Raw genomic sequence first — 13,798 nt, 5'->3', positions numbered from 1 at the left:
TGATGCGGAAGGTGCGTAAGACGAGACTTTGCCCTTCGACAGATGTGGTGTATGTGTTGGTGCTTCCCCTTGTTCGTTTACATGTATTTGTTCTTTTATATGGCACGCGAACGGGTTTCATCTCTTTTTTCTTTTTTCATTTTAACTCAAGCCGTGTTAATTCACTATTGATTTAGTTAATCAGTTTGTTGATTTCTGACAATATAGGTGCTCATATCGTTGGTGATTAGATAGCTTATTTTTCAAAAGTAAAACATTTCCTGGCGCATTGAAAACCGGATAATTGTCGACGGTTGCTAATTCCATCCTTAACCTTTCGATTTGGCCAATTTAGTCCCTAAACCTCTTGAAATTTAACAATATAGTTCTTCCGCCAATTTTGATAGAAACCGCTCGGCCATCACAACCAAAATTGACGTAGATAATTTTCGTAACTTTCTAAAATTTATCCAGATTTTTTTTAAAAAAATATCCAATTTTGTGTTTAATATATATTTTTTTTCATTAGTTTCCATTGTGGCCTATGAGGGCTACCCAATGTATGACGATGAAAAAAAAATGAAATTAAGAAAAAAATTTAAGCGAAATTATCCACGTTAACACCGGCTATGCCACGTAGGCCGACCCGCGTTCACATCGGCGATATCCGGCCAAAATTAGCTGGAATGACCATATTGTCAGAATATTTAAAACTAAATTGACCAAATTAAAATGTTTATAATTGAATTGTATTTGTACAATAAATTTAGCACTTTTTGTTTGTTTGTAATTTTCCCCATTGAAAGCACATTGCGAGATTGTCATATTTCTTTTGCCCATTCCTCTGTTCATGGAAGTCACAAAAAGATAGAAGAAAAAAGGAAATTGAGCTACTGTTCCGTTTCTCAAAATACGGATTTTAGTTCTCCATAACGCCAGTTTATGAGAGAATTGGCAAACGTAAAAAGAAAATAATGGTAAAAATAATGTAAACACTCAGCCGATTCTGTTTACTTGTTCGCTATCTTTTTATTTTATTTTATGAAATATCTTTTATTACTTTGCAAATTACAAACTTTTCCTATATTTTACCGACGTTTTTGTTAGTCCTTGTTCCCAATTCCATAAAATTTTTAACTTCTGCGTGAATGTACCAATTTCTATGCGAGTGACTTTTCAAATTTTTTTTTTTAAATTATCAACTAATTTTGGATTACCAACTCTCAATCGAGTTATTACCCACATTTATTCATTTTTTTATTAGGCAAATCTTTTTGTGGTTCAGCAATTTATATTCTTCTACAAACGACATAAATTAATCAACTTTTATATGAATTACCAACCTTTGTTTATGTGATTTTCCGACTTTTCTCCCATCATGTTGACAACTAGTTTTGAATTGCTAACTCTCATTTGGTTTGATTGGTAAACCAAAACTAGTAAATAAACTTGGTGAGTAAATTAAATGACAGTGCTAACCGTTTGTTAACTTATTCGAAAAAGAGTTGGTAAGTCACTCTAATTTAGATTGGTAAATCCTAAAACGAATTGAAATTTTTTTGGCTATAACTAAATATTGCAAAAAAAAAAAAAAAAAAAAAGTTTGCAAGTGACTAGAAAAATTGGCAAATTACAAAAAAAATACTTCGTTAACTCAAAAAATAGTTGATAACCAAGTACTAAGTGATAATTTAATTGAAGAAAAGATTGTGAGTCATGCTAATCTAGGCCAATAATCTTTATGAAGAGTTTGTAAATGTAAGGGATTGCTAAATAAGATAAATAAAAATTTGTCACTCAACAAAAAAGTTGGCAAATTAGAAAAAAAATTCGCACATTGGTATATAACTCAAATGAAAATTGGTAACCCAAAATCTAGCAGAATCATCAAGAGAAGAGAAGAGGAGCGAGGGGGGGGAGGGGGTGGTTGTTGAATGTGTGTTTTTTGAACTTGATAAACTAATGCAGACTCTAAACTATCAGGTTCACAGCCAAATTAGAGTTTGAACAAAAATAGGGATATATAATTAAATTTACATGTGTGCAATAAACTATCAGTGCAATAAGTAAGAGTCAAGAGATAGAAGAGTTTGCACACCATGTTTATAGTGGTTCGACTCAGATTAAGCCCACGTCCACTCTTCACAATTACAGTCTAGGATTTCACTATTCAATTGATCGGAGGTTACACCGAGTCATGATACTTGAGTAGATAGATCACATTATCTCATACTTGATCACTCTAACAACACCTCCCAAGGATTATAGTTTGTAGCTCAAGAAAGACGTGTATGATCGAAGCTCTCTTCAGACTTTGCAATTTAAGATTACGGGTTCTCTATAATCTTCAGCTTTTTAGTCTTCTTTTATAATCCTCCACTTCCAATCTATCCTTTGTATAGTCTTCAGAGGTATCCTTTGTTTGATCTTTAGAGGATTAATCTCCAATTAAACTGTTGGAAAAAACTGCCAAAAGAAGATTAAGTAGAAGTCGAGGGATGAGATAAAAATCTCCTCTTGATTTAGTCGCCCATACAACCAAATCTGGGTTTCTACAAGTAGAGTTCTTTGGTTGGAAATAATTATTCTCTTTGTCGATCAATTAGGATATCTTGTGGTACGACTTGTTTTTTCAGACAATCTTCATAATTGATGCTTTCCAAGATTGACATCCAAACCACATCACTAGCCACTAGAATAAATTTCATGACAATCTGTGTGATATGTATTAGTTTGCGTTTGGGTCTGAATATGAGTCTTGACTCTGAGACGTAGTCTGAATATGAGTTGAGTCTTAATACTTCTTGATAGACTTCAAATATAAGACATATTGTCTGAGTTTGAAAGCTTCTTGATTCTGAAGATATTAAATGCCTTGAAGATAATCGTGTTCCAGTTTATTATCAGGAAAATATCCACTTCATATATAAGAAGATACCTACAAAGAGAGTGGTTTAGACTATAATTGCATAATTCAATTCATAGAGTTTGAAAGCATAGACGACATTGAAATACACTTCTTCATCAAGTAGCACGTGTAAACAAATGCTCATATGGATTTATCATATTCAGATAATGTTTTGTCATCTTCAAAATCTATTAGGAAGTTTTCTTAATAGTTAGTACGTCACTCTAATTTAGATTGGTAATATAATTAGAGGAAAGTACCAAAAGAGTCATAAACCTATTGCATTAGTATCAATTCAGCCCTATACCTTTTAATTAAATCAATTTAGTCCGAAACATTTTCAAATTGGTGTCAATAAGTTTATTTGGTCAATTTTGTTCGAAAATTGCTGATGTGGATGCGAGACATTTTAAGTGGCATGCCCGGTGCCGACATCGACATTTTTAATAATGCTATAGGAATTTTTTTTGTATTTTTTATAATTATTTTTTTCCTTCCCATTTCCACCAAAGTGGGCCTCCTCGCCCAGAGCTGGTAGGCCATGAAGGCCCTCACCCACGACCTTTCGTGGCTTCTCCAGCCATAGGCGAGGAGGCCATCGCCTAGATCTTGCATGGGTCTTTGCGACGCTGCCGACCGTTAGTGAAGTTGACCCTTGCCCGGGATCCGGCGAGGGCCGCGGCCAATGAGGGTTTGCTGGCCAAGGGGGTGGGAAGAAAAAAAAACTAAAAAAAAAACTATTATATTATCTATAAAAAAAATGTCTACGTCGGTGCCGATCATTTCACGCAGAATGTCCGATGTCCGCGTTCAGCTAATTTTGGTCGGATGGACTGAATTGGTACCAATGTTAAAATGTTTAGGATAAATTGATCGAATGAAAATGTTTAGAATTGAATCGCTATATATATATATAGTAATACCCTACCAAAAAAAAAGTATATAGTAATATGAAGGATGGTGCATGGGATGATGTCTTCTTGGAATTATGTATTTCTTATACAGTGTTTGGTCAACGGAATAATATGCTCCCATTATGAGGCTTAAGGATCCGAAAGAAATATAGTTTCTGAGGAACTAGTACACGTGGTACCAGTTCTTGTTCCCTTCATGAGGTGCTAGCCACTCTTAAATATAATTATCACCGATCCATTTTGTACCTTCCGATAAATAACTAATTAAAGTAGTAATCAGAATCAACTCCAGATCTGATCGATTGGTCCTGCTTTTATATAGAAGGTAAGTACTGAAACAGACCAAGCTAGGTGACCAAACCAATTGGGTGTCAAGATCTATAAGGAAATGTAATTTTAATCAACATAATTAGGTGGGCGAACTGCTTATGATACATGATATCGATCTCTCTATGCCGGGACTCGATTAAGGAGGTCGAAAAGATATGATTCATGAAGTAATTTACTACCTTTTTCCACGGCTGGAACGTTTTCACTTTTTTCTCCGCATCAATCTTTTTGTCAACCTAAACTTGGGTTATCAATCGAGCTACCTCTGAAAGGCTGATAGTGATTGAGAGCTCCTTTATAAACGTTTGAAACTAGATACACTTTACGAGCTTGTTTGTTGATAGTTTAATTTGTTAGTAAGGCAGAATGGTTAACTTTCTATGACAGTACGGGTCAACCGTTCGAATTCTACTACTTCTTGTTATATACCATTATTTTGCTAGTTCCTTTTACTAGCTATTCCGTTTTTCAACTGTAGTACGATTTAGCGACGTTCGCACAGTCTATCTTAGTTATCCAACGAAAAAGTACGTGTGTAATTTATATCGAAGGTTCATTTCTTGACGGCTGAAGTTGTTTCTGTCGATCATATTTCACAGACAAACACAAGTTCTTTCACTGTCGCCCTAAACAAGAGAGAAACAAATGATGATGGCATTCACAATTTCGTATAGCGAGTATGAACTAAATTATTCATGTTGGAGATGGCTCTAATGGGGCATTAAGCCTTTTCCATATTAATCTTGAAATGAAAACCCTTCACCCTACAAATTGAAACGATTTATGGATAAGCCCAATTAGTCTCGCATTAATTGTTCATCCATAGTATATCGTTAAGTATATCGAAAATGCGTAGCATGGATTGACTTTGCAAGTGCCATGTTGGAACAAAGTAATTGAACTTAAGTTCTATTAATTGCGGAGAATAGAAATGACAAAGTAATTCAACTTATGTCTATGTGGACATGCTTATTCGAACAAAACGATGTATTCAAAAAATTGTGCAACAGCATAGGCTACATCAAATTTCAATACAAAGCAAAAGAAGCCAACATTCTAGCATGACAAACTTGCGAGAGTCCTCATAACATGATTATTCCATTAAGGAAAATAGAAAAGACAGACCATTTGAAGCCACATTGCAAAATCACACACCGACACATAATTACACAAATGACAAGGGACTTATTGAGCTTATGATTAGTCAGACGACCGGGGTATCAATCCTGCAATAAGCCTTGGCCGTGTACTCGTGCTTGCGACCCTCGTCGGAGGCGTAGAAATGGATCAACCCCACATTGTCGAACGGCTTATACTTGAGAGGGTGGTTCTCGTCGACGAACTCTCGAGGCACTTGAATCATGCCACCGAGGAACGAGAACAAGCCCAGGGTGTACCGGGTGGTGCTTGCTTTCATTGTCACTCGATGATAACATGAACGTATCCTGTCATTACTCCATCCCTGGTAAAAAGCCGATACACGGAGAATTAGAGTTGTTCCTAATGTTGAAAACATGCATCGAATCAATTAGATGATTAGGTAGGGAAGGGCCGAGCAATGTACCATGCTCACATCGCCCGCCATGACTACAAAAGCATTCGGAGGGAGGTCGAACTTGATCCACTCGCCTTCCTTGGTCTTGATTTCCAAGCCATTGATGCGGTTCTGGTGAAGTATAGACAGGAAAGTCTTGTCGGAGTGGCTGGGTATGGCATTGTCGCCCTGGTCACTGGTCTCGGGCGCCCTATACTTAATGAACCGAAGGAGATAGCTAGTGGAAGCGACATGAGAGTCGTAGCATTTCTCCAAGCCGTAATTCTGGAAGATCATCCTCACCACCATATGATCTAGCTCCGCCACTTTCATGGAGTAAGAGAATGCGACCTCGCTTGCGCAAAACAAACCAATTCGTTAGTTAGTCTCATTTTAAAGCAAGCAATTCGGGAGGAAAATTTGCATAAAACGGAGCCAATCGACGGTTTGCAAGATACCGGAAGTGGTCGTTCCCTTCGGGCCACATGAGCTCGGTGAACTTGCCGACTTCTTTCAAATCCGTGACGTTCTCGATTCCCAAGCTTTCATGGAGGGGAATGATGGAGGCTTGGCCAATATAGCCGTGGTAAGGCTTGTCGCTGACGTTCTGGCTCTTGATCTCCGTGGGGAGGGCGAACAATTCATCAGCGGCCTTGAAGATTGCGCCGTCGAGCTCCGGAGGGACTCCGTCATACAAAGCTACGAAGCAACCGAACTCTTGGAGGCCATGGCACACTTGTTTCATGGCCGAAGCCCATGCGCTTGTCCCCTGTTTCAAGTCCTTGTTGTTGAAGTCAATGAACGGAACAACGGGGGAAATAAGAGAACCCATTGATGGTGAAGTTGGGTAAGAGACATTGCCCCTTCGACAGATATGGTCTATAGTTTGATGCTTCCACTTGTTCGTTCCATGGATATATATACTTTTATATGACAAGCGAACGGGATTCTTCTTTTACTTTTATGTTTAATTTATAGTTAAATTTTATGAGGTGTACGAGAAGTGGCGTAGTCCGCCCATGTAGGCTACTACGCCCCTTTACCCACATGGATAATTGCTAAACACGGTTATCATTTTTTGAACGTGAATGAGATTCACTTTTCTTTGTTCAGTCAGTCGATTGCCGCTTTAGACGTTCACCGTACAGAGAGAAAAAATGAGATCGATGAAGAAAACGACGACGAATATCTCCCGAACTTCAAATGGACGAAGAATTCTCTCGAGGCTGCAATGGTAACTCTTAATTTGTGAAAATTAGGATACATATCTCATGTGATGTACCCGTTTACGATCAGTGATTCAAGTTGATTCCATGACATATTTTTCGTGTAATTCTGCCGCGCATGTTGTAAGATGCGTACCATTAATTGGTTTCAGAGCAATTGTACGTGGTTCTTGATCTTATGTTTTTGCCCATTTTATGCTTTATGTGTAATACCGTTCGCGTGGAAGGGCTTTTGTACATTTAGCTTTATGAGTAAATCGTAAATTGGGCAATTCTGGCCGAAGAGAAAAGCGCCGATATGGCCAAATTTTGGCACATCATGGGCTAGATTCGGAACAATTGGGCCGCCTCGCCGTGGGGAACAAAAATCTCGACATTTGGTCGTTCGCCGGAGGCCAATTTCGCGTTGGAAGTTCGCGGTCTTAGGGTTTGCGTTCGAGCGGATTTCGCTTGATTTAGGGCAAATTTCTTCACCTTTTTCGCCTATTCTTGGACCTGTGTAGTCGTGCCGGCGTGCCCTTCGAAATCCATATTTTTTTTTGGACTAAGGTGGGCTTTCAGACGAGTCTTGAGCGGCGAAAGCGGCGGAATCCCGGAAGGAACTGTACTGTGCGCGAAGATGAGGTTCGCGTTGGGGAAGAAGACGACGTGCAGGTTTTTTTTAAAAGGAGAGCTGCCAACGGGCAGCGGGCAAAGTGGGTAGTTGCCCAGGAGCCCACGTAGGAGAGTCTACTTTTATTATTTAAAAAAAACGAAAAAAAAGTTGCGAAAAAGAAAAAGACAAATGTCAAACGTGGGTCCAAAAAAAAAAAGAAAAAAAAGGAAAGCTGCCAACTGGCAGCGGGCAACGGGGGTAGTTGCCCGGGAGCCCACGTGGGAGAGTCTTCTTTTATTATTATTTTTTTAAAAAAAGCAAAAAAAAAATAAAAAATAGTGAAAAATAAAAAGGCAACTATTAGATGTGGGTTTTGAACTCAAAACCTCTTTCAAAGCCTTAGATCACTCGACAATCTTAACTTCAATTGTTTTAAAGTCAGGACATAAATATTCTTATTGAAGAAGAGGCTAATTTCGACCAAAAATAAAATAAAATAAAAATAAAGATCTTGCAAATTGGGGCACGTGAGTGGCACACGCTTGATGGTGAAACACCCGTTTTGCCCCTCCATTCTAGAAATTCTGTCTTTTGGCCCCTTCTGCACGGTGATTTGCCAATTTTTCCCTTGGAAGTGTGCATTACCCTTTTGGCCCCTGATTTGCTCCAGAATTTGCTGTTTTACCCGTATATGCAATATTATGAATATTTTGCGTGAAATTAAATGTGCTTGCTATTTATATCTTGTATTCTGCAACTTGCAGAAATTCTAAGTTTTGAGCAGTTTGTTTTCACGCCTATCTCTATCTCAGATGATGATGTTTACAAAGTTCTTTATGGCAATCCAACTCTCTCCAAAGCAAATAAGCCCCACATTGAACACAGTCATTTCTCTCTAAAATGTATTGTCCTGCATAAAGTAGTCATAAACTGCTTTAGACCCAAAGGCTCTTTAAAAACTAATGTATCTAGATTCGAAGCCAAAATCATTTGGGCCATATTGAATGGCAAATCTCTCTCTCTCTCTTCCTCATATCATATTCTTTCCTATGTTCAGAATAGTAAGGAATAATAAGGGTCTACTATCTTATGGCTCCCTGATCACCAAAATCTTCGAATACCTGAAGATAGACATACTTGAGAGGCTCACAACTTTGCAACTCCCTCAAGGTATTACTAGTGAATCAATGATGACCAAGATGGGTCTTAAGTTTGTAGATGGAAAATGGAGAGACATAAAGAAGAATGTGGTGTTAGTTGATTTCCCTCGATAGCAACAGAAACATAAAAGCCTTCATCTGTAGAGGTACTACCTATAAAAGCGTCATCTGCTGCAGAGTTTGCTGAACCTTCACCAGCTCAATCTTCTGTATCCATAAGGAAAAGGAGGATGAAGATGCTTACTCACAAGTCCACAAGACCTAGACTGAGCAGAAGACTTGCTCAGAGGTTGCTTGATAGGATCCTCAATGAGTCTGAAATGGATATTTCTGAGGGATACTTAGCAGGAAGTTCAGATGAAGAGCAAAACAACTATGGTGAGTTCAAATGGAATATCATGAGTAGAAGGTGGCTGTTGCAACAGCTGAATTAGAAAAACTGGCGATGGAGCATCAAGAAATAGAGGACGTCATACAGACTATTGTGAAAACAGCTGTTGAGGATGATATTGTGGCTCAAATGGAGCAGCAAGAGAAAGAAAGAGAGGAGATAGAAAAAGAAGAAGAAGAAAGTACACAGGACGTGAAAATTGAGATAGTGGATATTCAAGCTGTCAAAGGTGAAGACAAGGAAACAAGAGAACAATCTCAGTTCCTAGAGCCTACTCAGATGGAAGCTCAGATAGAGGAACATACTGTAAATATTGATATTGTTGTTACTAGAGGGGGGTGAATGGGTGTTTTCAAAAGATTTTGAAAATTAATGCAGAAATATAAACGAGTATGCTCAAGGACTTAACCCTCAGATGATGAACACAAGTAAGATATGAGATATTCCCTAAAAGAGCAGTGTGCACAATTCTACTATCACAAAATATAAATAGAGAGATTGAGGGATAGAAAAATTGCATAAAGGGTTTATAGTGGTTTGGTTTTGTTCAAGCGTACACTCACTTCTTCATGCTGGCAGTCAGTCGGTTGGATTCCACTAGTAAATAACTTAAAGGTTACAACTCAGTGATAGCTCATGAGTCGAAAGACTTCCCACCTAGCACTCACACTAGAATGCTCTCATCTAAATATTACAATATTTGGATCATGGGTGTATAAAGAATGTGAAGCTCTCTTGATTTTAGAATTTAGAATTTTGCTCTCTTGTGCGCCCTTTTTTTTTTTTTTTTTTTAAATCTTGAGATGTCCTTTTAGACTTCTCTACCTCAAACTACCCATTGCAAGGCGTCTAAGGATCCCTTTTCAAACTTCTCATTTGAACGAGATTGTATCAAAGAAAGATCTCATAGCCGTTGAGGTTGACAAATGAAAAAATCTCCCGTTGGATCAAATCGCCCATACAATCATAATCATAGGTATCTATAGATAGATTACTTCATATGTGAGTCATACTCGTCTCCCCCAATCTACGTCCTTGATCAATCTTCAAGATTGAGAATCTCTAAGAATGATCCAGCTTGATTTGTTGGCCATTGTGATGATTGAATCTTTTTCAATGAATCTCTTGATATTCTGATCATTGCACATAAAATATTTCTCTCAAAGCTTGAGCTTCATTCCAACATCTAAGCTCTCCGCTCAACGTCTTAGCTTATACAATGTCTAAGTCCCTTAGAACATTTGTTGAGGACCTCAAAAAATCTGGTCACCACATATTTGATATCGAAGCTTGAAAGATTAGGTCAAACGGGGAGTATAAAGTCCATATTGCCAATATTTTCGAAAGATCAGCTGAAGTTGGCCACATTTGATGGAAAAAGGCTAACGGGAGGATTTCTCTCTTATCGAGAACAGTACACTGCTGTGTCAATGTAAAGTAGAAAGTTGTCGGCGCGGAATAGCAGGTCAGCACCTACTTTGGGAAAATCGTGTTTTACATTGAGAAAGCTGCTTCAGCGTAAGGACAAGCTATCCTATTGAACTCTAATGGCTCTTTTGCTTCTCCATGGATGCTTAAATGGCTATTTTGCTGAGGCCTATTAAAGGAAGAGGTCGCGAAGGCCAAAAGACAAAGAAGACAAGAAAAACTAATTGTTCTTCCAAGTGTTGCTGTAGAATTTATTCTAGTTGAGAAGCTTAAGTGTAAAAGATTTTGTGATCATCTGATGGCATTGTAATCATGCAAAACAAGTGTACATTCCCGAGTAGTGAGGTTGTATCAAGACGGTGTGATCTATTGTGTGAAAGATCAGCTCAAGCATTGCTTATAACTTATGAGGTAGTTTACTAATGCATTCCAGCTTGTGTTGTGGTTGTTAGTTGTGTGGAGTGGACTTAGGCTTATTATATAAGCTGCACCACTATATATCCGGTGTGTCAATCTTTTCTATTACATATATCTGCCTGCACATACTCGATATCTGTTTAGCGAAATATTTGCTCACCCGATCTTTTTCATATCACCTTTAGTTTTTCGCTTTGAACGAAAAAGTTTCAAAACAACCTATTCACCTCCCTCTAGATTGCATTGTTAGCCCTAATACTAATTCCTCATCATCTTTATCTTCAAAATCTGAAACATCAGAATCAGTATTATATTTCAAAGAAATAGATTTTTTTACCTTTCGAATGAGCTTCTTCATTGATCATTTTGTGCTAATAAGATTGGAGTTTTCCAATGAGTTCATCCATGGATAGTGGTATGATCCTCTGAGTCTCTCGAATGGATGTCTTAATATTGTCCCCGTGACATCCTGTAATCCGGCTCATTTTGAAGCCTTGAATAAGTGAAAAGTCTCATCGAGGTATTTCAGTCTAATCTCACTCGGAATTGATCCCTCTCGAGCAGACTAACCAAATGGATATTGCTAGCTAGGAAAATTAAATACGTGGACCGAAGAACTTGATCCTGGACCGACTCTTTGGTCATGGAAATTGTCGAGGGAATATTTTGGACCAATCTAGGCCGATTATAGAATAATTAAGGAACGATTTGGGTAATACCCTACGCTTGGATCACGGGTGATTCCGTTGGACCTCGTGTGGGTTCCAAACGTCCCTAAATTATTTTCTAACGATCGTGACCATTGGGACTAGTGATTGACCCTCGCAATTGAATGACAACCAAGGTCGCCATGGCTCGAGAAATTCTTAAACGTGATTTTAATCACGGGTCGATACGCGCAACTCCTAAAAGCCGCCCGTTAGTTTGAGATACGCTGAAAATTCTATTGATCGAAATTGATCGCGAATCAAGCTTCGGAATTTGACGTCAAACCTTCAAGGGTTTCAATAAATAAATTTTGGACGTTTCCTCATCCAGTGTACAATTCCTTCGCGGTTTGCCCCAAAAAGGTTCAGGAAAAATAGATTTGGACCGGATATGAGAAAAAACCCATTTGCCCTTGAATAATACCCCATTTTTCACTTGGATCGAAGGGTATTTTGGTCATTTTTCCCTTTGGCCGAGATTGACTAGTCTTGGTGGGGGGAAAATTGTTTTTTTTATCCCTCTTGACTTTGTGGACCCAAATAATTATTTTAACCTATATTAATTATTATTTTGGCCCTCTTCTTCTTCATTATCCAAGAACACACACTCTCTCTAGCTCACTTTTCTCTCTCTCTCCCTCACTTGGCTGAATTCACTCTCTCTCACCCTCCATTGCCAAAAATTCTTCAAGCTTCCACCGGAGTCGCTTTGGGTTGCTTGGAGTTGTTAGATCTTCGTCGAGTCGCCGGCCGTGCAAGGACCGTCGGAATCGCCGCTTGATTCATGCTTTTCTCAACCGTTCAACGGAGGTTTTTGCTAGTTTTTGAGGTATGATTATTTCTAAACCTAAATTAGGCGGTTAGGTTGCTAATAGACCTTGTATTTGCAAAATTTTGATGAAGAAATATTTGGAATTGAGCTTGGAAGGGTGCTGGTCGAAAATTTGCAGAATGGAGGAGAGAGAAACATGTTCTTGAGGTGAATAGTGAAGTCAAGAGGATAATTGTTTGGTCAAAGTTTGACCATGGTTACTTTATGTCTAACTATAGTTACTTTATGTTATTAATTAATCATGGTTATGTTAGTATTTGACTCTAGTTAATTTTTAAACCACGGTTAGATTATATTTTAACTATAGTTAATTTTATGTGACACAATGTTGTTATGCCATGGTGCTAATTAAATATGGCATTACTATAGCTTAATACTATAGTTGTAAATTAATTATACGTTAGAAAATTATTATTGTTCGGCCTTGATAAATTCCCACGTTAGTATAATTTTAATTGCACGTTATTCATATATTGCTACGTTAGCATAAAATGGTCGCATGGCGTGGATTGGATACTATGGTAATATTAATTAATCGGGTGATCCCGAATTATTAATTCTCTAACGTGAGTGAATCATGTGATCCCGAACTATTCTGAGAAAATGTGAAGGCCGTATTCAATCAAGTTGTCTAAGGCCAAAGTGAGCCGTATTCGTCTGATTGTCCGAGATCGAGAAAGTATGAAAGTCATGTTCAATTAAGTCGTCCGAGACCAAATTGAGTCGTGTTCGACTAATTGTCCGAGACTTGATCCGGTCGTGTTCCTATGTGTCCGAGACCGAGATTTGTGGATTGTATTCCTTTGTGTTTGAGACCCTGAAATATATAAGTAGAGCCGTGTTCTATAAAGGTCCGAGGCTCATTGTTATGGATTTGTATGATGTCCGTGGAGTAACGTGGAATATTCTGGAGTAACGTGGAATATTTTTGGGGTAACGTGGAATATTCTGGAGTAACTTGGAATATTTCTAGAGTAATGAGAAATATTTTGGAGTAACGTGAAATATTTTGGAGTAACGTGGAATATTCTGGAGTAGCGTGGCATATTTTTGGAGTAATGTGGATATTTATATTATGGTCTCGAAGCGTTAAACACGGGCCCCGAGCACGTAGAATATTTTATTGTCGGACGGGAGTAACGTAGAATATTGGAGAAGGTGTGAGAATTTTCGGAGAAAGAATGGAATTAGTCTGGATTTTAATTGTGAATTTTTGGGTAAGAAAGAGGGATTGTCAGAAATTTTTCAATGAAAATGTGTCCGGAGGCACTAACGACCTAATCTAGAGTTAGAGATTTTCCTACTGAGATTTTATCTCACCCCGTCGTGGGCTTGTTGTTTATTTCAGACCCTCCGCCTCAGCCATGAGTGTTCCGA

General features: G+C 38.2%; 1 protein-coding gene across 1 annotated transcript; it reads right to left on the bottom strand.

Annotated features, from left to right (window-relative positions):
* Positions 1-5,274: 5,274 nt before the first annotated feature.
* On the bottom strand, positions 5,275-6,497 carry LOC115737606 (2-oxoglutarate-dependent dioxygenase AOP3-like). Its single transcript, XM_030669803.2, has 3 exons — positions 6,124-6,497; positions 5,696-6,020; positions 5,275-5,593 (listed from the first exon to the last, which is right to left on the bottom strand). The coding sequence occupies exons 1-3, from the start codon at positions 6,495-6,497 to the stop codon at positions 5,336-5,338; spliced, it is 957 nt and encodes a 318-aa protein (XP_030525663.1). The 3' UTR covers positions 5,275-5,335.
* Between the last annotated feature and the right edge of the window lie 7,301 nt (positions 6,498-13,798).

The sequence above is a fragment of the Rhodamnia argentea genome, chromosome 2 (assembly GCF_020921035.1).
Source record: "Rhodamnia argentea isolate NSW1041297 chromosome 2, ASM2092103v1, whole genome shotgun sequence".
NCBI lineage: Eukaryota > Viridiplantae > Streptophyta > Magnoliopsida > Myrtales > Myrtaceae > Rhodamnia > Rhodamnia argentea.
Note: the sequence above shows the minus strand (reverse complement) of the source record. Positions and strands in the feature narration are given on the sequence as shown.